The sequence below is a fragment of the Ambystoma mexicanum genome, chromosome 12, assembly GCF_040938575.1.
Source record: "Ambystoma mexicanum isolate Mex_15411 chromosome 12, UKY_AmexF1_1, whole genome shotgun sequence".
NCBI classification, from domain to species: Eukaryota; Metazoa; Chordata; class Amphibia; order Caudata; family Ambystomatidae; genus Ambystoma; species Ambystoma mexicanum.
Window position 1 is genome coordinate 598111250 of NC_090936.1, and position 21779 is coordinate 598133028.

Sequence of the window (21779 nt, forward strand, 5' to 3'; positions counted from 1 at the left end):
TAGGGAGCACCTAATGCCTGTATGACAGAATGTGCATCATCTACAATAAAAGCACACACCACAAACTTAATTATCTTAAGGCCCTGTGTGGGATATTTTCCGCTTACGGGGAGTGTTGATGCAGTGTGCCAATGCTCACCTTGATCCCAACAACGATGCCCTTCTCTTTGATCACTTCTGGAAACAACTTGCCACTGGTGGATTTCTGGTACAAGGTCTCATGGAAGAGGATGACTCCGCCAATGCTCTTATTGATGGATGGGTCCACAGAGAACAGGAGGTCGCGAAAGAAGCGCCGGTGCTCCTCAGTGTTCTCCACATTGATCTTCTTCAGCCTGCTTCCCATGGTCCCTGGAAAGACAGGCCAGGTCAGTCTCGAGAATCTCCCAATCGGAGTTATCGCCTTGTGCATGTGGCATTCTCTATGCACACACCACTGCATCATGCCCCACACCTCCACTGACGGAAGTGTGCCCAACACACACACGCACAAATCTCTAACAATGTGACTCAGCCTTGACACCCGTCCACACACACTCTGCCAACAATCGAGCCAAACCTTGCACAATGTTCCCTGACACACTCTTCCACCAACCTGACTCAGCCCTGCCATAGATGGATCCCCCTCTTTTTTTTGTGTCCTTCGAATAAGTATCCAAATTCCAGCCATTGAGGCCGTCAAGATGTCTGATCACCGATAGTCTCTCTGTACTCCCTCACAGACTACCTATACTCATCCAGACTACACATGTCCACCCATTGACGCTGTATATTCAACCATAGTCTGGAGTCACCAGACTCATTCTTCATAATCAGACTAACTTCTCACCCACATACTCCTAATCACACACAAAACAGAACCACTCCCCACAGACCATACAGATTTACCCGCACACTACATTGGCTTCACACAGATTCTAGATGCTCACCCACAGACTCATCAGCTGCCAGGATGCCCCTTCCATCAGCCACAATACGCTGGGCAATGCCAGAGAGCTCCTTCTTCTGCTCCACAGTGAGTGCTGGAAATTGGTGAGTCATGATGGCTGATCTGGGGGCAGAGAGAAAGACCATGCATTAATTTTTGGGACAAAAGTAAGCTGTGTCTTTAGACAGTCCATGCTGGATAGTTTCAATATAAATTATATCGATTAAATTGAAAGAAAAAAGGGTTCAAAGTGCTAAATTGTCAAACTAGCACCCATGTAGGAGCTATACATTTCACCAGAAAGCGGCACACTTCAACTTAGAGCACACTTCAGTGTATGGGGTTCTTTTTCCTAACTGTGGGTCTCCAAAACTTTTTGCTGGGTTCCATGGTTTTTCAACTTTAACCTTGTGGTCAGAGACACTTCTATTGAGGTTCCCCTGCCACTGCAAAGTTTTTTTTAGATGTGCTGCCGTATGAGCCCTATGGCTAGTGCAGAAGGGGTGCTTTTAGGCACCCCATTTTGATCCTCTGGTGATTCGGTCACCCTGAAAGTATGTTGGTGAGCAGGATGGTGGCAGCTGTACTTTTGTTTTGGCTACACAACAGTTATATTCCCTTTTACCTCATTGCTAGTCAGATTGTTCTATTTGGGTACCAAGGCTTTTCTCCAAGTTGTACACCCTTGCGTTTTGTTTTGTGGCCTTCCTTGGTCTATAAGGATTATGAGGAACGGCCAAAATTGCCATTTTGATGACATAAGTGCTTTCATAGGCCAACAAATCATCATCCGATTGTGTCTAAACAGGTTTGTACTGGGTGTAGGCGCTCCAGACTTCCCAATCCACAAATGTGGGGTATGCCTGAGTGTTTGGAAGTTTGGCTGGCTGCCAAAACCTGAATGCTGCACGCTGGTTGGTGGTATTCAGTGGGATACCCTGTGCAATCCACAATTTCGTTCATATACTCAACCTGGAGATAGCTGACATGGGATGCTGCTGAGGATCCTGGTTTGTGTGTGATGGGTTGGCATCAGTAAGGGTTTCACAGCCCAGGCTTTTTTTGTTTCTTTTATTAAAATAAAATGGTGCAAGTAATTCTGTTTCTGAAAGGGTGGTCTGCTAATCAGATCCTGCGTTCATAAGTGCTCCACGCCAACATGATAGTGTGCACATGTGCCTAGCTGTAACCAGCCTCCTGACATCTACGTTGCCAGCTCTGCAGTGGCACAGGGCAAGTTTAAAAAGGCCATATGTGCATCCCTTACAGCTGCTTTAAGACCAGGTTACTGCAGGCAGCGATGGAATTTTAACCATCTGCACTTCTGCTCTAAATCCATTCAAATTTGTGTGTAATCTAGACAGTACAGGGGCATGTAAATATAAAAATTTGCCACGCCTGCTTTAGAATCACACAATTATACAGACACAGCAATTTGATATCCCAAAGAGACCGCTGTGTGAGCAGGAACAGCTATGATGGGACTAATGTAAATTGGTGCCTGGTGTGACCAGATACACAGAGTCGGGGTATTGATCCTGTCAAGGACGGAGTGGGGGGGCAGCGACCCTTCTCGACCTGAGGTAGTGGGGCTCACCATAACAAAATGAAGGAAGTTGTTGGGGGGCACAAGTCCCTGAAAACACACGAGGTGCCATGAATGTCACCACTGGTACCGTTCTTTATCACCAAATGCTGCAAAGTACATGTTTCTGGCCAGTGTTCTCTCTTTTCCATTTCAGAACTCAAACTTCCACAATACACCAGGGCACAACTGGGGAAAACAGGAGACACCTAACTCCTGACCTAACAACCCCAGGGAAATGGGGGCAGACGCAATAGAAAACAGCTGATAGTGAGGAGAGACCCCAGGGGACAGGAGACACACACACACCCTTCCCAAACCGAATTGTCAACAAAACTCCACAACAACTAAGGAAAGCCACGGGGATAACGAGCAGCCGGAGCTCCTGGCTGCTACCACACCAGTGGCCGTTTCCTAAAAAGTGCTGGAAAGGCGGAGGGGCTTGGATGATTTTTTTAAGCCTCTCACCTATGTAAAATGGACGCAGGGAGAAGACTGGCACAGATTGCTTCCAAGAGTCAGGTGAGCACTGTTGCCAATAGAAGCGGGAGGGGAAGACAGAACCAGCAAGACCACGGTATAAACGAGACAAAGAACCAGAGTGTGTTACAAGGATGAGGTCAGGAGGTGGTCTGAAGTTGGACCAACAGACCAGGCAGAGGATGGACGGGGGAGCAGAGTGCTTTAGAGTCAGTGGCAGAATTTGAGTGAAGACCAGTTATTTGAGAGAGTGGTACCAGTTGTGTGTGTGTGTGTCGTGTAGTGTGACAGGGGCTCTGTAAAAGGTGAGGGAGAGAGAAAGCAAGATACAGAGGAGGGAGTGGAAAGAGTGCAAGGAGGTAGCAGGAGTAGAGGTGAGGGTGAAGTGAATCAGGAGGAGGGGTGAAGGTAGTGGTGAGAGAAGCCGAGTGAGTGTGGTAAGCATGGATGGAGAAGAAGGGTGTAGTGATTGGCAAGCAGAGAGTAGTAACAGTGGAGTGAGGAAAGAGTAGTAGTAGTTTGGCGTGAGAAGAGTTGCAGTAGTGTGGAGAGGGGTTGAGAAATAGTAGTAGGGATTGGGCAGGGGAGAGAGTAAAAGGGAATTTGATTGGATGGTGGAGGTAGAGAGAGGAACATCAGAGGGATTGAGAAAGGCGTGTCAGTGAGAGTGAGGAGATAAGGGAGAGCAATAGAGAAACATAGGGGAAAGGGCACAGAAGGATAAGACCAAGTAGGGTACCGAGTATTTGGAAGGCACAAACCCTTACGTTAGATCTCATTGGGGAAATTGGAGCATGGATAACCTGGATTGTTCCCTCAGGAAGCTAGACAGATACAGCGTTTGCCTTTATGCCACCATAACCAGCCAGGCAGGACCTTAGACAGTAGGGATTACCCAATCTCTAGACATCATCCCGGGGTTGAGGGGTGCTTGGTCTAGGAAGGGAATGGCCTGCACTAGATGAGAGAGAAAGAGGGGCAGGCCTTAGCAAAACCCCTTTCCAGCCCGGAGCATTCCATTGACCAGAACAACTGGTCTGAAAATGGATCCATCAGTCTGTCCTAATACTGGAAATCCAATTGTATTTTAAGCAACCAGTATGCTTGTATTTGAGCAATCTGTACTTCTTAAAATGCTTAGAGAAATAAAAACCCTTGAATCTTCCTGGAGACTCTGAAAATGATTAGGGTCATCATTGACCATAGGTTTGACTGTTTTCACTAAAGCCATGTGCAACAATTGCCAGTGCACAGGAACATCTACAGGGGCTCCCCTGGGAATCATGCTTCAAAGATGGGACTGGCATAACAAAAGCCTCCCTCAGACCAGTTTGCTGATCACGGGAGACACTTCGATGTCAGCAGGCATGGGAAGGAAGTGGGGTTAAAGTAGGTAGAGAGGGAAGGTCAGCCTGGAGAGGCCTCCCACCAACTTGGTTTGTGTGAGAGGTCTCTTGCTTTTACCTGTCCCCTGAATTTCCTGCAGGCAATGGACTCTGGGTGTGATGTCATAAATGCAAAGAGCACTTGTTACAGCAACAGGAATTGGAAGCCTTACAGCAGGCTTGCTTTGGACCAATCCCAGTGGCATGTTTCCTTTACAAGTAGAGTGCCACCCTCTCATGTTGGTACTTGTTTAAATAACAGTGTCTAGTGTTGGGTTTTATGGCTTCCCTTAGTATTGCCATACATCTTGCTGGAAGTTGCAAATGTCCGAACTCTATAACTTCAGGAGCCAAGCTGCCAAGTTCAATGTCTGTGGGCATTGTCTGTGTTGCTCCGTTAGTACATTGTGCACTACCTGAGGTTTTAGGAGTGGTTGAATTTCCATGCTTTAAAAAAGGTGGAAATACCATATTTGTCTTGCCCACATTTGCGCAACCAACATTAGAGTAAACACTTCCAGAAGTAGCTCCTGTACCACCTTGCTGAACAGAGGCATTGAGTGGGGGTGGGCAAAAGTTGAGTGTGCATGAATCTGTTTCTTCTGTGAGCGCACGCATTTTTCAGAAACCTTGTCGGAAATGGGTGACCAGCCTACCACCACGTTCTGCCAACTAGTGAGAATAGGCCATCTTGTTGGCGTATGCTCAAAATGCTGTAAATAAATAATAATGGAAACAATATGCAGATTACGTCTAACTACACACACGAGCAATAAAGTTGATATATCTTGGAAATTGAATTATCATGACGTAAAAAAGCACTGTGCGTCACTCCCCCATGCAGACATGTCAACCCTCCCGATTTAGGCGAGAGACTCCCGATTTTGAACTGAAAAATATTGCCATTTTTCACGTTCTCCCGCCTAAAATAATTCTAGCCCCAATGTATGCCTATGGGGAAATTAATGTCTCCCGAATTCTCCCGTGAAATCTCCCTCCTATGTGCCTCAGAATGTTGGCATGTATGCATATGAAGGAGCCGGCTCCCGGCTTCCATCCACACAGCTCCATGGATATGTTTCAATCGCTGATACCAGCCGAGCAGGATCAGGGGGAGGAGGTCTGCAATTCTTGCTGCCTTGTCCGAAGGAAGGCGTTCAGGTAAAAATGCTGGCGAAAGAGGTCTGCATAAAGTGCTATATGTCTCCCATCGCCTACTTTAGGAAATTCATCTAATTTCCCGAGAAAAACCTCTGCGCAGTCAAATAATTTTCTTTCACAAAGTATCTCGTCTTCCAGAAAGCAGTACCCGAGTTTTCCTTCCCTAAGATTTTACTAGGTGCTTTGGTAGTTATACTACAGTTCCCACAATTCAGTGTCTGTGGGCTCCTCATCTCCCAGTCTTTACTGGATACATTTGTACTGAAGTAAGTGTCTGACCGCGCCTTCACTCCCGATCTTTATTGGCCATTTTGGTACTTGAAGTATGATTCCTAGCCTTCAGTGCCTGAGCTTTCTTTCACTTACATCCTTTATTCACCAGTTTGGCACTATGACTAAACTCATTTCCCTAAATGCAGTGTAAGGCCTCATCCCCTTGTGTAAGGCCCACTCACCCCCTTGTGCAAGGCCCACACATCCCCTTGTACAGCCAGCGTCTCTTCCATGTGTGCGTGTCCTCATTCCTCCCTCGGGTTTCTCTATGGAATCCCCATAATCCGTGGCTTTTCTGGCTTCTCACAGCACACTGCTCTCTCCAGATGCCAGTCATGTCTCCCCAGCTCTTGCAGGACCTTTTCAGAGATGTCATGCCAGCATCCCCAGGCTCTCCTCCATTCTCTGCTGACTTCCGACCACTGCCTTCAGGCCTCGGTACCCCTCCAACGTTCAGGGTTCTCTGGTACAGTCTGCAATCTGTGCCCAGCCCAGCCAAAGTCAGAACCCCTCCTCCTCACAGCATTCTCTGTGCCATCTCTGCCAGCCTTCAGCAGCTACTGCCTCTGTGTTACCTCTAAATGTTCTCCTCAGCTTCTCCCCCTGTGCGCGTCACACCCCTTCTTAAAGCGTTCAGGTCTTTTGGCTCTTCCTTACTACCATCATTCTATTGCTATGATCCAGGGAGCGAAGGTTCGAAAACCCTAGGTCGTGATCTTGGATTTCTTTGCCATTTTACTCGGGAGTGGTTTAGTCGGGGTGTTGTCATGGTTTATCAAGGATCATTGGTTGTGTTTCTCCTTCCACCACAGTCTGCATTCAACCGATGATTCCCCTCTTACTAATATGTGCTCCGCTTGATGGAAGCACGTGTCCCTGTGGCTGGTGAGAACTGCTAATTTAGGTTTAGTGAGGTCCATTGAAGTGTGTTGCCGTGCAAGTGGTTTGGCGAGGGAGCAAACTGATCACATAGCAGGTCGCACCTACCAAAAGCATGTGAGATGATGCTATGCACTTTTCCACTCCCCGTTAGTTTTAACAACTGAATGGGTAACCAATACTTTCATACTGATGTCAGTTTCCTGACCAGACCTTGAGCAGGAAGCACTGTGACCAGAAGCATGGGCTGCTGCATGGTCAATTACCGACGCCAGAAACGAGCAGCAGTGTCTGGGCTGCAAAGTGCAGGAAACGGCCGTGACTAGCACTTTTGCATTAGAAAGGGCAGTTGCTAGTGCACAGTCAGCTCCTGGGGCAGGCCGCCTGCAGTGCTAGCACTATAATCTATGTCGACGGAGGGAGGAGGGTTGAAGATTTGAGCGGAAGGACTGGAAGTCTGTGTTATACCTTTAAGAGACAGCCAGAGACCCAAATCACATTTATTTGATTGTTTAAAGCGTGGACATGGCTCGAGAGCAGCAGAGTGCTGTACAGAGTGTGGGAAGCCAGCATGGAGGGGGGAAGAAGTGCTCTACAGTAGGATAAAGAGTAGGCAGCTCCTTGTATTAATGCGCTGCCTTGCCCTAGAACATCACCGACGATGAGCCATAAGGGATCTGCTACCCGCTCTCTTCGCTGTTTCGGCTACCGATTGCCACGATCTCCGGCACAGGCGAGTGAACGTTCCACCACGCGATACAGCCAGCATGCGTTCAGAAAAGCCAAATCTGCACACTGCTGTGGACTGATGCCCGACCAATCAACCTCAGTATAAAAAGGCAATGCTGCCTACAAATCATTCACAACACAGAGAAAGTGCTTTGCAACTGGCAGCCATGGATGACACCGGTGCAAATCCTGCCTGGGCTGGTGCACTGCCCACATTCACCTCAAGGGCTGCTGCCCTACAAAAAATACACTCCCTTTTAATCTTCAGACCCAACAAGACCGAGGCCCCAGGTATGTTGAATAGCTGGAAAAGTTCCAAGACTTTATTACAGCTTATTTGTTTTATTACTTTTATTGCCCACCAGACCCGAGGGTATCAGGGCGCATTGCATAAGACAACTTGCTTGGTTACAGATAAGTACATTTACATAATACAAATAATACGATACAGAATAAGGTGATGTTACATAGTCAGGATACAAATAAGATACTATATAACTTTTTAGTAACACATTGTCATATACAAGGGTGTAGCAGGAAGGGAGTCACAGGCAGCATTACTTGTCAGAATCTTTGAACCAACTTATGAGGTTCTGCCGGAATTGTGGGTAATATTGATCTACTCGCAGGGGAGGGTGTAAGGAGTTCCACAGCTGTGCGGGATGATAAAACGACAGTTTCCAGACATGTTCATCAAACTAGTAGTGAAAGAGGTTAAAGCTATGATCAGGCCCTTTCTACCAAAGACAGAACATCCTACGACACCATCTGTGCAGCCCCCAACTCGAAGTTATTTATGCAGCCCAATTGGGACAAGAGATACACCTTCAAATGATGCAACCAATTACCACACGAAACAATTGACAAATTCATCTCTAGACTCCAAAAGAAAGTTACATTCTGCCAATTTGCAAATTTACTCAGATGAAGAAGCCATCCGATTACACATCATAGAAGGGTGCACCTCCTCTACATTCCGCAAACACTTACTTGGGAAACCGTGTGGGATGTTTTTACCCATGCATCCGAGCCCTACCTCAAAAACTGTGCAGTACTGGCATTGAAAACATCATGATGGCCAGAGATTCCCAGAAAATGCCCAGGGAAGTGCATGAAGAATAGGCTGCCACGCATTTTGCCGATGTTATGGGCACAGAAGGGCACTGCCTAAAACCACCATTGGACTACCCACACAGTAGCCTGAAACCATTGGGAATGGCAATGCTGATTGCCAAAAGCAACCTAGAATTGTGGGGAATTCATTTTCTTAAATCCCAAAAATGGGTGCATTACCAGTACTCAGCACTATCCAAAAGCCGGCATTTTAAAACAACACCAGATTTTACTTTTTGTATAAAACTGAATAAATGAACCCAAAGCAGGCCAAAGAAAGACTTACTGAGAGGTGGATCCAATGTAAAGTTATATTCTGAAGTGACTTGAAGGTTTATAACAAGACTGGCTGAGCTGTGGATTTCAGCAGTTTAAGTAAATTTGGACTGAAAGACACTAAAAATCTAAATGTTTAAAAGAAATGAGTGACCTACTTTGAGTGTTACATAGGTTGCAATTGTTTAAATGTCATAGTTTTAAACTTAGAATCAGCATTCTAGCTGCATATGTAAAAATTGTTAGTTTTATTTGAATGCAGAAAACTAGGTAACTAAAAGTGACATTAGCTGGGGCCTGGCTTAAGGAACTGAATTCTGCCCACCAGCTACCCCCGACAGGAGTTGAGACTTGCACAACAGCTGTGTTCCCAGGCCTAGCTGCCTTTTGCTGTTCCCACCAAAAAGGGATATGACACTTCTCTGATTGAATTACCAAGGGACTGCTAGAGACTAAACATAGGACCCAGGCAGAGGGTTTATAGGGGGGAGGCCATAAATGGCTTCCTCTTGAACAATGGGCCTTCCAGGACGCAGGCAGATGCTTTATTGGGGGGACCGTAAAACAGCTTCCTCTTGGCAGAAGCTGTGAGGGGCAGGGTCTCTGAGATTGGCAGAACTGGAAAAACCAGAAATTCAACCTTGTGCTGGGGGGAAACCACACCCCTTTGGGGCCAGAACATAACTCTAAAAAGATGGATCATTCATAGAGCGGACTTGTGAAAATTTTATAAATGATACCATAATTCTTGTGATTTTCTGCCCACATTTTAAGAGGTTTTTAGAACCGGTGGTATGATCTGGAGGCAAGCTAGCAGTTAAGAGGGTATTACTTAAAATGTATGCATGTTAAAAATCTGACACTTCATCAATTAATGTCCATACTCCTTGCGCACATGTGTGTAAATTTGGGTTAATGTCCGATATTGCAAAACCAGTTAAAAAGTGCAAAATGTTGCCATTTCTCAATGCAAGCTCTCAGGAAGAGCAGATTTGGATAGGGTATACCTCCTGTGATATGTGATGGGTGCATGTAATTTTAAACAAATGTGTACCTGTGCAAATATGTCTTTTTGATCAAATATAGATTGTGTGCAATTTGACAGGGGAGTGTCCTTTCTGAAAGCCATTAAATGACATCATTCTGACACACAATCCTTCTCTCTAGTGAGAACGCAAAGAATTCTCCAACCTATCAGAACTCTGAAGGGGTTGGGCCTAGAAAGCTAGCCTCTCCACCCACTTTCAAAACACATAAAAGCAGACAGTCAGGACAGATAGGGACATTCAATTCCATTTGCTGCAACGCGCTCTGCCGGACCACACAACATCCAGAAGATACTAGATTCAACACTTAGACTTTAAAACTCCAAAGAACTTGATTCAGAACTCAAAGCAAGGGCCTAAACCCACAAACTGAGAACTCTTCTCAGCGGGCCTCAGCATCCAGCAAACCTAACAGCGATAGCAGCATCCAGGAGCCGTGCAGATCAGCACTGGGTCCAGAGAAAGCTGTGCAGAAAGATCCAGAAGCAGTGCTGTACCCAGAGAAAGCAGAGCAGTATCCAGAACCAGAGGCAGAGCAGAGCTGACCCAGACCGCTGTTCGCAGAACCAGAGAGCTGACCCAGACCGCTGTGCGCAGAGACCATCCATGGCGAGTGAAGAAAACCTGACCAGATCCGTGGCGAGGCCCATTCTATTTCTAAATATATTGTGAGTACCTAGCAGAACTGTGCAGAACCAATCTCTTAGTTAAAATAATATAATTCAATCTATTTTAATCTAACCAGAACTGTCTCCTGTCACCTGTCATTTGCAAAGCTGTCACCTGTCATTTCTAGCTGCTAGCTGTAACTTGTCACTTTGAACTTTTAAAATTTGAAATCTGAAAAACGACCTTTACCATATCGCTCATATCTCCGTGACCGTTCGTCTTAGAGACTTGCAGTAACTTTCCTCTGAAAGCTGGGAATCTTGGCTTTTCAACCTAGAACCGCATTCCTACTCCCTATACTTTTGCCGCAATCGCGAAAAACGCACTCACGAATTTGCCGCGATTTGCAAATTTCTCCACGTGTGAAAACAGCAGCTTCCTTGCTTTCATTTGCCAAAAATTTGTTTAACCTGCCAATCATTCCTAGAACATTGCTAAAGTAAGCCTGAACTAATTTAAACCAACTAATCCTCAACCTGAACCTCCAGAGGGAATTAAAATCATTTTAGCACATTTTCCAATATATTGCTATCACATTTTAAAGCATTTTGAGCCTGTGTAAAACTCATATCTATTCTCCTCTAAGCTTGCTGGGAAACTGGAACTCTGTGTTACATTGTGATTGTATACCTGAACTGTGTGCTCTTCCTTCCATCTCCTTACATTGTATAGGGGGGGAATTGCCACAAAGGGAAAGTGATTACCTTGTCTTTTGTGAAACCATATCAGTTTATCTTCTATACTGCATTTCATTCATTCAACCTTGCATTTCCTTGAACCCTATAAAGCATTCTCTACCACATTATTCTTCTGTCCCTATTTACCAGTGTGCTACCTTATCCATTGCATGTCAACTCCTTAGTGATTATAAAGAAGTGTGCTAGTGCCAGATTCTCTGTTGTTAATCTTTATCATATCAGATTAAGTGTGATATTCAATTATTAATTTATTATAAAGTGTGATATATATATATAGTTTAAATTCTCAAATAAACCTTTTAACTTGCAAAACAGAACTACTTCTTGGCTCAGTGGGGTCAGGGGGATTCCAAGAGAGGGGTGTTATATAGGGGTAGTCATCCAGAACGCATGAACTGGACATAAAGATATATCAATAAGGGTTTCCATTCAGTATCCCAGACTAGGCATTGACTTAGCTGTAGTGTTGAATTGAATCCTCTTACAAATGTTACCTTTAGATGAAATCACTGACCTGGCACATATGTACACGAGAGTGGGCATACGAGCACCCACGATGGACGCACCAAAGAAACAACTAACAATAGCGGCTTTACAAACCAGCAGACACATGACGAGGCAACCTCATGCAACACAATCAGCCGCCAACGAGAATCAGAACTGAACACGTTACAGAGGTGGGTTTACCGTTCCACACAAAGGCATATCGCCAGCGCTAGGCCAACAATGTGACGAATGTGGCAGAGACAACCATCATCAATCCATCTGTCGGGACGGAAAACCGTTCCCACCGAAGAGACAAATGAAACATGCAATGCCAAGACCACCAAAAATGCAATGCAGAGACAGTGGAGCGCAATCTGTGCGATGGAAGATACCCAGGACAACAATGGTCAGGAACAAGATTCTACTTCAACACAGATCACAGACACATTTGTATCTAGTGGATGAAGCAGGATAAGATGAAAACAGCCCAAAAGTAACGTTAACAATTGGTGTAGACACACAAAACATCATCGACACAGACGCTACCATCAACATAATGGAAGAACAAGACTTCTGAAACGTCAGTCACAGATGTCAGCTGTCACCATCCATAGCAACAATGTTTCAATGGGTGTAAATTGACCTTTGCCATCCATAGGCAAACTTGAATGCTCTCTTACACAGACGCAAAAGGCACTATTGCCACCATACACATCTTGAGGAGCTCAAACAAGGAAGAGGTTGGTTTACACAGTTTTCAGACAGCCATAGCACTTGATCTGATTGACCTGAACTACCACATTGCAGAAGAAATGAAATGCCTCCCTAAACATGACAGATACATGAATACACCTGGTGCCATGTCACCATCCAAGGAATCCAATACGGGATTTGAGCATTCTTGGTAGGGTTTCTTACGAGAATGAATTTCAGTATTTGTCGGGTTGAGCTTCAGGTAGGCAGTTGGAATCTAGGCCTTCGATGATGGACAGACTTTGCTTAAATCGATGGATGTTGCTGATGCAATTGATCTTTAGGTAAAGCTCTGTGCCATCTACGTATTAGTATCTGATATCAGTGTTGTTGAGAAGTTCCACCAAAGATTTCATATAGAGGTTGAATATGACAAGAGACAGGATGTATCCTTATGGAACTCTGCAGGCTACTGGGTGTGTTAGGATCTGTTGGGGCCATCAGGTTGAGTTGGTCTGTTTGAGAGCAACGTTGCAAATCACTGCATGTTTGTTCATGTTAAAGCCCACACACGTGTGGAGGATGTTGAGGAGGGTTTCATGGCCAACAGTATTGAAGGCAGCAGAGAGTTTGAGTAGGCAGGTGTCATCTTTGTCCAGGAAGTTTAGAGCACTGGACAACTTGGATAGCAGATGTTTCTGTGTTGCATCGTGGCCAGAATCTAGATTGTTTGTTCTGTAGGAAATGTTCTTCAGTTGTACAAAATTGAGTTTTCAATGGGTGGACATGGAAAGGAGTACTGCGATGTTCCAATTCCCCTGTTATGGCAGGTTTTTCATCCATCGCGGCAGGCGGCTCCTGGATGTTCTTGGTATCCTTGCATTGCCCTCGGGTGACGTGGTGTCCCCTACACCATCCTAGGTTGAGGTCTTCCGCACAGGTATCTGATGCAACTTTTCCTCTTGGTGTGGTAGCTAAGTGATGAGACTTGGTGCAGAATGGTGCAATTGTGGAATTGGTAATATATGCATCCTTCCACTCACGCAGTCTTTGGTAGTAGTAGTCACGGTTCCCAGTTTCTTCATTACACCACAAAACAACTTATGTTCATCCTCGTATTTGGCATATGTCAGAATATTGCCTTGGAAGTATGGTATCTCTTCCAATTTTCCATCACCCTGTGATATGCTGCAGAGGTGGATGAAAAACCAAGTGGCATACGTTTATAGCAGTAGGCACCCACGGGGGTCGCAACTGATGTGAGTGACCTCGACTTTAGATGAAACACTCCCCGATAGGTGGACGATAGATGTAATTTAATGCAAATGGTCTTGTATAGCACCCTTCTGTCACGATTGGTGGCCCCACTGCGCTTCCAGAGTTCAAAGCCATGGCATTGCCCATAGTAGTTAACACTTAGCTAATCTTAGCTAATTTTTAGAGACACTCCCCAAACCGCTTTGTTCAGATCTCTTAACTCCATACACATTCTCATTTGATCATGAACTTGGTGCCAGGAGCCCTTTTATTGCCGTTGGGATGTACATACATATTGAAGAAGGATGAGTAATTAGATACTTAAAACACCTGTACGCTCTATTGCCGGTTCATGGTCATATTGTCCTATATTAGGTGAATAATAATGCATGCATTAAGTGGTAAATAATTAGATATCAACATATCTGCCCACTTTACTTCCAATTCATTTTTATATATTTATCAGTTAAGCGGAAGTTCAAGTTTCACACGAAAGATCCAACGCAATCCCTCACCTTCACACCAGTCATGTCACCCCCCTTTACTTCTATCAGGTCACCCCTTCACTACTCCCTTCCCTTCAGCGCGCCCTTTCCTCAGCACTTCACTTGCTCCTCCCTTTCCCCTATCCCCTCACCGCTCCCTTCATTAACCCGGCGCACGGCAGTGCGCTTGGCAAAGGCTTGGGGTCCTGGGCACCAGCCAAGCTTCTCAGGGCTCAGAATGTGATGTGCCTGCAGAAAAACCCACTTGGATTGCGGATTGCTTTGAGGGAGAATATCTCAGCGTGGCAGGGTGCACAGATAAGGACTCAAAACCCTCAGCATGATCATGCCTACTCAGACAGAACCGAAGACTTTGCCTCCAGATGAAATCCAAAAGCCCAGTCTCCTACATACTGCATAATCTCATGCATAACCCGCATGGATTTAATGCACCCACTATAGTTACTGCATAGGTCTTGATGCTTCCCACGTGCATCCTGGCATTTAATGTACCGTTATACAAGTACTGCACATGTCTCTGGTGCAGATTTGCCAAATGTGCACGCGATGGAAAGGCTTGCAGAGGCCTCGGCGCATGTGGACTCCTTCAGCTCCAATGAGTCGAGCCATTTTTCGTGTGTGTTCGGATTAAGGTCTTGCACTAGCACCCTGTCGTGAATGGGACATCGTCAGCCAGATGTGTGCGCAATGCAGCGACATAGTTTGATAGGGTTTCCCTTTGCATTTGGTATGCAATGATTACCAAATGTGGAAATATGCAAATGTGACTGGTCTGCTGGGTGTTATGGATGGGGGGGGCGGGAGGAGCTTTCTGAACATCTGGATCCGTTCTTCTTTCCAACTTCAGAGATATCCTAAATACCTAACAAACTTCATTTAATATGTTTAAAATAAAGTACATCCGCAAGATCAATGTGTTAACCTGTAGCATTTTCAACATGTCGGTTTTGTTTGTAAGGTACACTCTAACCTAAGGAAACTCCCAAGACGTTATTTAGAATCCTACTCTTCATTTTGCATTAGCTAAGGATTACGGCTCGTTCTAAAATAGGGATCGTATGCAACATAGATTAGCAAACATGGCTGCAGCGCATACTAAAGCGACGCGATAACGTGACGTCAGCACCGTGCTTCCGTTTAACCTAACACATGGCATCACAACGATGTCAATATGCGAGGGCATTGCGGGCCGCTGCTAGGAAGAAATTACAGATTCTGATAGTTAGTAATACCTGCTTCAAGGTAACGGATCACGTTAAAAAAAAAACATTGTAAGTAACTCCGATCACTCAACAATTGAAGAATTTCGGACACATAAGAGTGTTTTGAGCACAAACTTGTGTTGGTTGTTTTTATGTTTTGGGTTCAGAACAATCAGTTCACAAAATGACCAAACATGATGGAGTGACTAACAAGTTATTTATACAATTGTCTATCAATTCTTGTAAAAATTCATGAACGGGAGAGAAGCACGATTCCAACAATAATTCTTAGCGGCACTTGAACGAACGGATAGTATTTATTTCACACATTACCATGTGTCTCGTCATTCTCATTTGCAGTTCCCCCAACACAAGAAATGTTCAACTAATCCATCATTGGGCGATAAAGTCAAACTCTTAGATGGCGTGTACGTTTCAATCAAAAAGTCAGTATATAAGCTAACTGAAGGTAGTGAATATACACAATTGGAACGAAGAATCCATTTTTGGATCTTTCCTATACATACATATAAAGCGACCGAAAAAGCTGTAAATCCAGGCGTGGCTTATATAACACTAACGCTGGTTTTTGGGTCTCCCTTTTCTCTTATGGAATGACACTTTACAACAGACATTTCCAATTCTTAATGTGTTGATATGATGTTTATAATGCAGTATATCTTGGGGGAACCACTTCGGTCAGGTTCTAGGAGCTGCATACGAGTTGCTTAAATATGGATGCATAATGTATCAGAGGCTAAAGAAGTGGCAAACAGGAGAAGACTTGCACAGCTTTGTGAATCTCAAGGTCCAGAGGAAGCGTCTATAAGGAGCGAAACACAGGTTGGCCTTATAAGAGACATGCTCAGTGAAAACTATGACTACATAGAAATAATATTCCAGTATAAGATGTACCAGGTATTCATGTGGAGCAATTCTTTATAAAACGCATAAACTCAACAAGGAGCTGTTGATTTTTAAAGAAACAAGTTCAGTAACCAGAAAAAAATAGATTTCACCAATTAAAAATAACAGGATAAGTCCAACTTTCACATTACTTTAGTACTTACGTTTGAGCACATTCTGAAAGCATTAGAATCAGTTTGGTCTGACAAACATGCATGCTTTATAATGTACCGTTTGTCATGCAATGTTTACCAAATGTACATATGATGTGCATGTTAAGTATTGCAGTGCCCTCAACTGTAAACAGTTGGTCTAGGGATGCATAAATACACATGCTTTCTACTCAAACTTTAGTGCAGCTTCCCATATTAAAATGCCAAGTTCTGCGCCAAACTGGGCCCAGCCGTTTCTGAAAGATCCACTCTTGATGCTAGTCCTAAAACAAGAAGTCTTCACCCTGTCCTGTGGTCTCTGTCTGAGCTTGATCTAGCCACCTGTGGTAGCCACGAACCTACAGTCTGTGAGCTTTCAGCAACAAAGCCTACGTTGAACCATGTTGACACTACAAATCCGGTCATGTGGTGTTGGTGGTTTCACAAGTCAGAGTCTGGAGGTCGATAAAGCGTATATATCTTTAAGTGCCTATCCCATTGACTTGCATGGAGCATAAAGTCCTATCCAAAAAATTAGCTACCTTACCAGGTCAATCGACAGTGGAATCCGCGTCAGGAGTCCTCCCTACTGTTGCGTAGTTCCTTGGAACTGTTCGTCTACATTCTCCACAGCTGGAGAACTGACTGGGAACTTTCTATAGAAACCTGTATGTTAAGATCACCTGCCTCTAACAGACTTGAAGTCGAGTAATAGTAGGATTGGAATTCCAAAGAATTCTTCATGTGTGATAGAGTATGATGGCCATTTTGAGGCTTGTGGAAGAATCTCCAACCACGCCTTCCCCTCCTTTAGGTATTCCATTATGCGTATCCCCATTTCTAGCCGTGCCAAAAGGTTCTGTCCGAAAATGTCCAAAGGCAAATGTAGTCATGGGACAAAGTACCCAGCAAAAAGTGGTCTTAAAAACTGTAGCCATTCAATACAATCAATGCAAAGTGTGAAAATGTTGCCAGTAATAAGGTCACCAAAAACCTATTTTTAAATACATAAAGATACAAGGCTTAGCTCCAACAATGGCCCAAACCTCCAATAAACCTTCCACAATCACCCTAACTGTTCCTAAACCCTCCCCGGAGTCTAATTACTACCATGAACTCTTACAGACACGAACCCTTCAGTGCACTAAAGCATATTATTTGAACAGAACTCCAATCCCATCACCAGTTTGCCAAAAATGACATAGCCCTTGCCCTAACCCAACCCCTTGCTCTAATCCGAACCTTAGCCACACGGTAACTGCAACTCTAACACTTTGCTCTAACCACTGGGTTTATTCCAACCCCCATCATACTCCAACATCACCGGCCCTCCCCAACTTCCCTATCCCTTTCTTTAACACTTACCCACACCATTACTCTTATTAGACCTAATATTACCATAGTCCCCCCACCCTAACACTTACTGTGACAGTTAATCTACCTAAAGACGAACCAAACCCCGACACCACCAGCCCTGCAGCACCTACCCTGATGCCAACTCTTGCCCTAATTCTAACCAAAATCTTTACTCCAACCCTAAACCCTATTCTTATCCTAACCGCTATCCTAACCCTAAACCAGGCAATCAGAAGCCCACAAAACTCTCCTTAACCCCATGAAACACCCTTGCAGCACTAAATGTTTGGCTACTTTCCAGATACATTTTCTGACTATTTTTTGCTTGGCAACTTTTTCACTGCCGAGGTATTTTCACCACGACTTTTTCACTGACAGAATTTTTTTCAACGAATACCCGTCAAAAACTAAAGTGGTGTGTAACCCATTTCCAAGTGTGGCTACATATAGGTTTGGCTGTGATTTTACTTACCCCATGTCTTGAACTTTATGCAAACCTGCGTTTCATAAATAGTATATTTGTGCACTCTCCTGTCCAAACGCCTGTTACTTACCAGGTTTTGCAACCATTAATTGTACTTCACACCAAGCCTGCCTCCTTCTGAGGCCAAGCCTGACTGCCAGTCACTTTACCACGTTGACTTCGGTCAAGACTTAGTGTCCCCTTTGTTGCACCTCTAAGTTGGCTTCTGAGAACCCCTCCCCATAGTCACTTCTGAAAACCCTTTTAAGAATGATCTATAGGGTCACTGTGTACTTTATCCTGTCTTTCTGTAAGCAACAACCCTGGTAACGGTTTAGGATTATAATTCAGTATTTCTGTTCCTCCTAACAGTGTTGGATGAGTGTTAGCAGAAGTCCTTCCTGTGGTGTGATGGATGACCACTGGTTACAAACAACTACTGCAGAGTAATAGCTGGACGGGTTAGTTCTCCTTCTGCCTTTAGTGAACAGGGTTAGTTAGAATTGGCTGGTGAGCGCTACTTGTAGTTTTAAAGAGCCTGGTGTGTGATTTGCATGGACTACTAGTCTGGAGCTAGTTTGGACTCCAGGACAGCTGGGGCTAAATCGATCCCCCCCCCCCCCCCCCGGGAAACCATCTTGAATGGTGCTGCCCTGGTGGACACTTTTGGACATCGTGGATCCGTGTCGAGTAATGAGCAAAGCATGCGAGTTTGGTGTCAAAAATAGGCCAGAGCACAACCGGTTGCACAGCTTGGTTTAAGGCTTTGAGCACACAGCTACTTCGTATTTTGGGGCTTAGCATGTTTGGGGGAGAATACCACGTCCAACAAAGTTCACTCCTAGTCCTATCGCGACAGTAGGACTGCAGCAATTCTGTGTAAAAAGCGTTAGAGGCTGGGGTCTCCGATGATGGCACAGGCGCTACTTTTAGTCCGTGTGGTGGACATTGGATAAATAAATTCAGCGCACACGTCTAGTGACAGTCGTCACGCTCCCCTGCGTCACAGCGCTGACACGTGACTGTCAGTTCCGCACGTCTCCTCCGCTTTACAACAGAATTCGTGAGATTGCAAAAATGCTGACGCGCCGCCTATTCTTCTGCACGTTTGAACAATCCAGTCTGACCGGTTATCTCCTGCCTGCTGAAGCCACAATGTGTTTATGTGGTGGGCCTGGTCACTGGGTCATGGGGGAGGGTCAGACCTTTGATCTCATGTGTCAGACCATTCAACCCTCCGCCCGAATGACCTTAGCTTGGACTCGTGAGGAGCCCTCTTTAACCAGTTCAGACTGGTTCCTTTGGTGCTCTGACAAAACGAATGTCTGGCAGACAGAGCCAGCACGCCCTCACTCGGTCTTCCTCGAAGGACACGGAAAGGGTTTGGGGGAGGGAAAAGTATCGCCCTTTTCCTCTCCCCTCCCCTATTTGTGTTCGATCACACCCACTGTTGCATAGCACCCCTCCTGTTGTAATGGGTCACGTAGCAGTAGCCACGCTCGTCAGTCGAAGCCATCTTCACTCTGGTGTCGTTTCTCTTGGGTGCCCCTGCTGGGACAGCACCGCATGGAGTAGGCCAAGAGACGGGGCCCTCCACGAGGTTGGCGCCCCATGCTGGGCAACGCCACCCTCACAGGTACCCAGCCACGTGGCTGACTGATGCAACCACGGCCTGGGTGCCCCCAGAGCCGGGGCTGCCGTGAGCTAGATGCCCCTGGCCACGTGGGTCGCTCCAGTGATCATGGAGCGAGTGGGGTGATCCCCACTATTGTTTGCGGCGTGACCGTCGCCCCGAAGGGCTGTCGAGTGCTCCTGACATGTGGATGGGGCCTGCCCGGTTGTCCAGGTCAGGCCCCCAACACCCACTAATAGAGGACATTTTTAATTCAAACGTGAGTTGCAGGAAGGGGACTACTTCCGTTTGCACTTTCCATCCGTGCAATTTTTAAGCTTTCAACTACGTAGTGTAAAAGGAGTCGAACAAGGGCAAACTCACCTTTACTACCTCAGTGGAAAAGCTGTTGAATGTCTCCTCCAATTAACGACAGCAGGAGGTATTTATAATGGAATCCTATGGAACCTACCTGCATTTACCAGGTGGTAGTTTCAAGCAGATTCCACAGGAATCTATGGATTTCAGCCAGCATGAAAATACATGCTGGTGGAAAACTTGGCGGATCAGGCAGCACTGGAAAAGCCAGCGGACATGTTAAGTCTGAACGGCTCCCAAACTCTGAAATTTTTCAAGGCGGCTTTACAGCTTAAATGTACAGAGTGCTTAAATTCTCTTCATGAGGCAATATAATTTAGTTGTTGATCGGATTCCCAGGTATTACATCAATAGTTTGATCATTTGCAGCAAGACTAACAGTCTGCGCTGTTCAATTCTGGAGCCTTCTGTATGTATGAAATGGCTCCCTTTCTGTTTTCCTCATACATAAATAACTTAAAAAACGCACTCCCTCTCTGGATTTAATAGTGAATGGCACTAAATCTGGGATTGTTAGTTTCAGCCCCAAGAAAACCTCTAAAAAGGCGCTTCATTTATTCTGCAGAGTCAAGTGGAAAGATACCAGAGAAAGATTTGTTTCTCCAAACTAGTGGTGACTTTCTCAAAATTCCTGACAGGCTTTGAACATAGAAGTACAACTGCCAGAAAGAGGATTCAAATTGTGGGCGCTGTTGATACATTAGCGAAAATCTTTTAAACTTGATTAATTTCAGATGCTTATGAACATCTATGAGTCAAGACAATAAGGACATATGGAGCAGAGCGCTTGGGTAACGAAGACCCTTCAAACTACAGACTATTGAAAACAATTTAATTCATAGGTTATAGAGCCTTCCTAACATTGCCCTGGAGGTTAAAATATATATTGCACTGGGCATCGCACCCCTTGCCCAGTCATGGTTCAGGATTAGTGGGAGCGAAAAGTAGATCCTGGGTTTCTAGCAGGAGTGTTGCTAGGTCTGAAAAAGATCTGGGGCTATGCTAATTTTGGGACTGTCAGGACTGGGGGCTAGCTAGCCTTTTTGGTTGTAAAACCTGAGCTTCTATCCAGGGCTACAACCAAAAGACCGAGGGCTATAGCCCCCTTAGCCCCCTCCCCCGCAGCAACGCCTCTGGTTTCTGGCATCACCCAGTGAGCAGGAGTTACTTCTTTGGAATAAGGTGTGTGTACGTTAGGGTGGCCAACTGTCCCGTATTTTGCGGGATTTACCCGTAATTGGGCACTCTGTCGCGCAGTTTGCCGGCACTGCCGGACGCGGGTTGTCCCAGAGCAAGTCGAGAGTCACAATTAGGCATGCTGGGGGCTGGGGCCGCCCACTGCAGGGCGGGCAGGTCACAGCTAATTGCTGTGCAGCCATCCCTGTTTTACAGACTAGCTGCCACTTGCCAGCCACTGTTATTTTGATTCACGGGAAATGTATGTATATAACCCCCTCCACGCTCCGAGTGGGGCGGGGGTCATATACATACTTTTTCCGCAAATCGTAATGACAGTGACTGGCAAGTGGCAGCTAAATCTGTGAAT

At 45.4% G+C, this 21779-nt stretch overlaps 1 protein-coding gene across 2 annotated transcripts in view; it reads right to left on the minus strand.

Moving 5' to 3' along the window:
* The window catches only part of ALDOB (aldolase, fructose-bisphosphate B), a 54319-nt gene that overhangs the window by 25316 nt on the left and 7224 nt on the right, over nucleotides 1-21779 (minus strand). For both annotated transcript variants that reach the window (XM_069628984.1, XM_069628985.1), the window contains exons 2-3: nucleotides 930-1051; nucleotides 140-351 (exon numbers count right to left, since the gene is read on the minus strand). In XM_069628984.1, the coding sequence (XP_069485085.1) occupies nucleotides 140-351; nucleotides 930-1041 (324 nt within the window). In that variant the 5' untranslated portion in view covers nucleotides 1042-1051. The remainder of the gene's footprint in view (nucleotides 1-139; nucleotides 352-929; nucleotides 1052-21779) is intronic.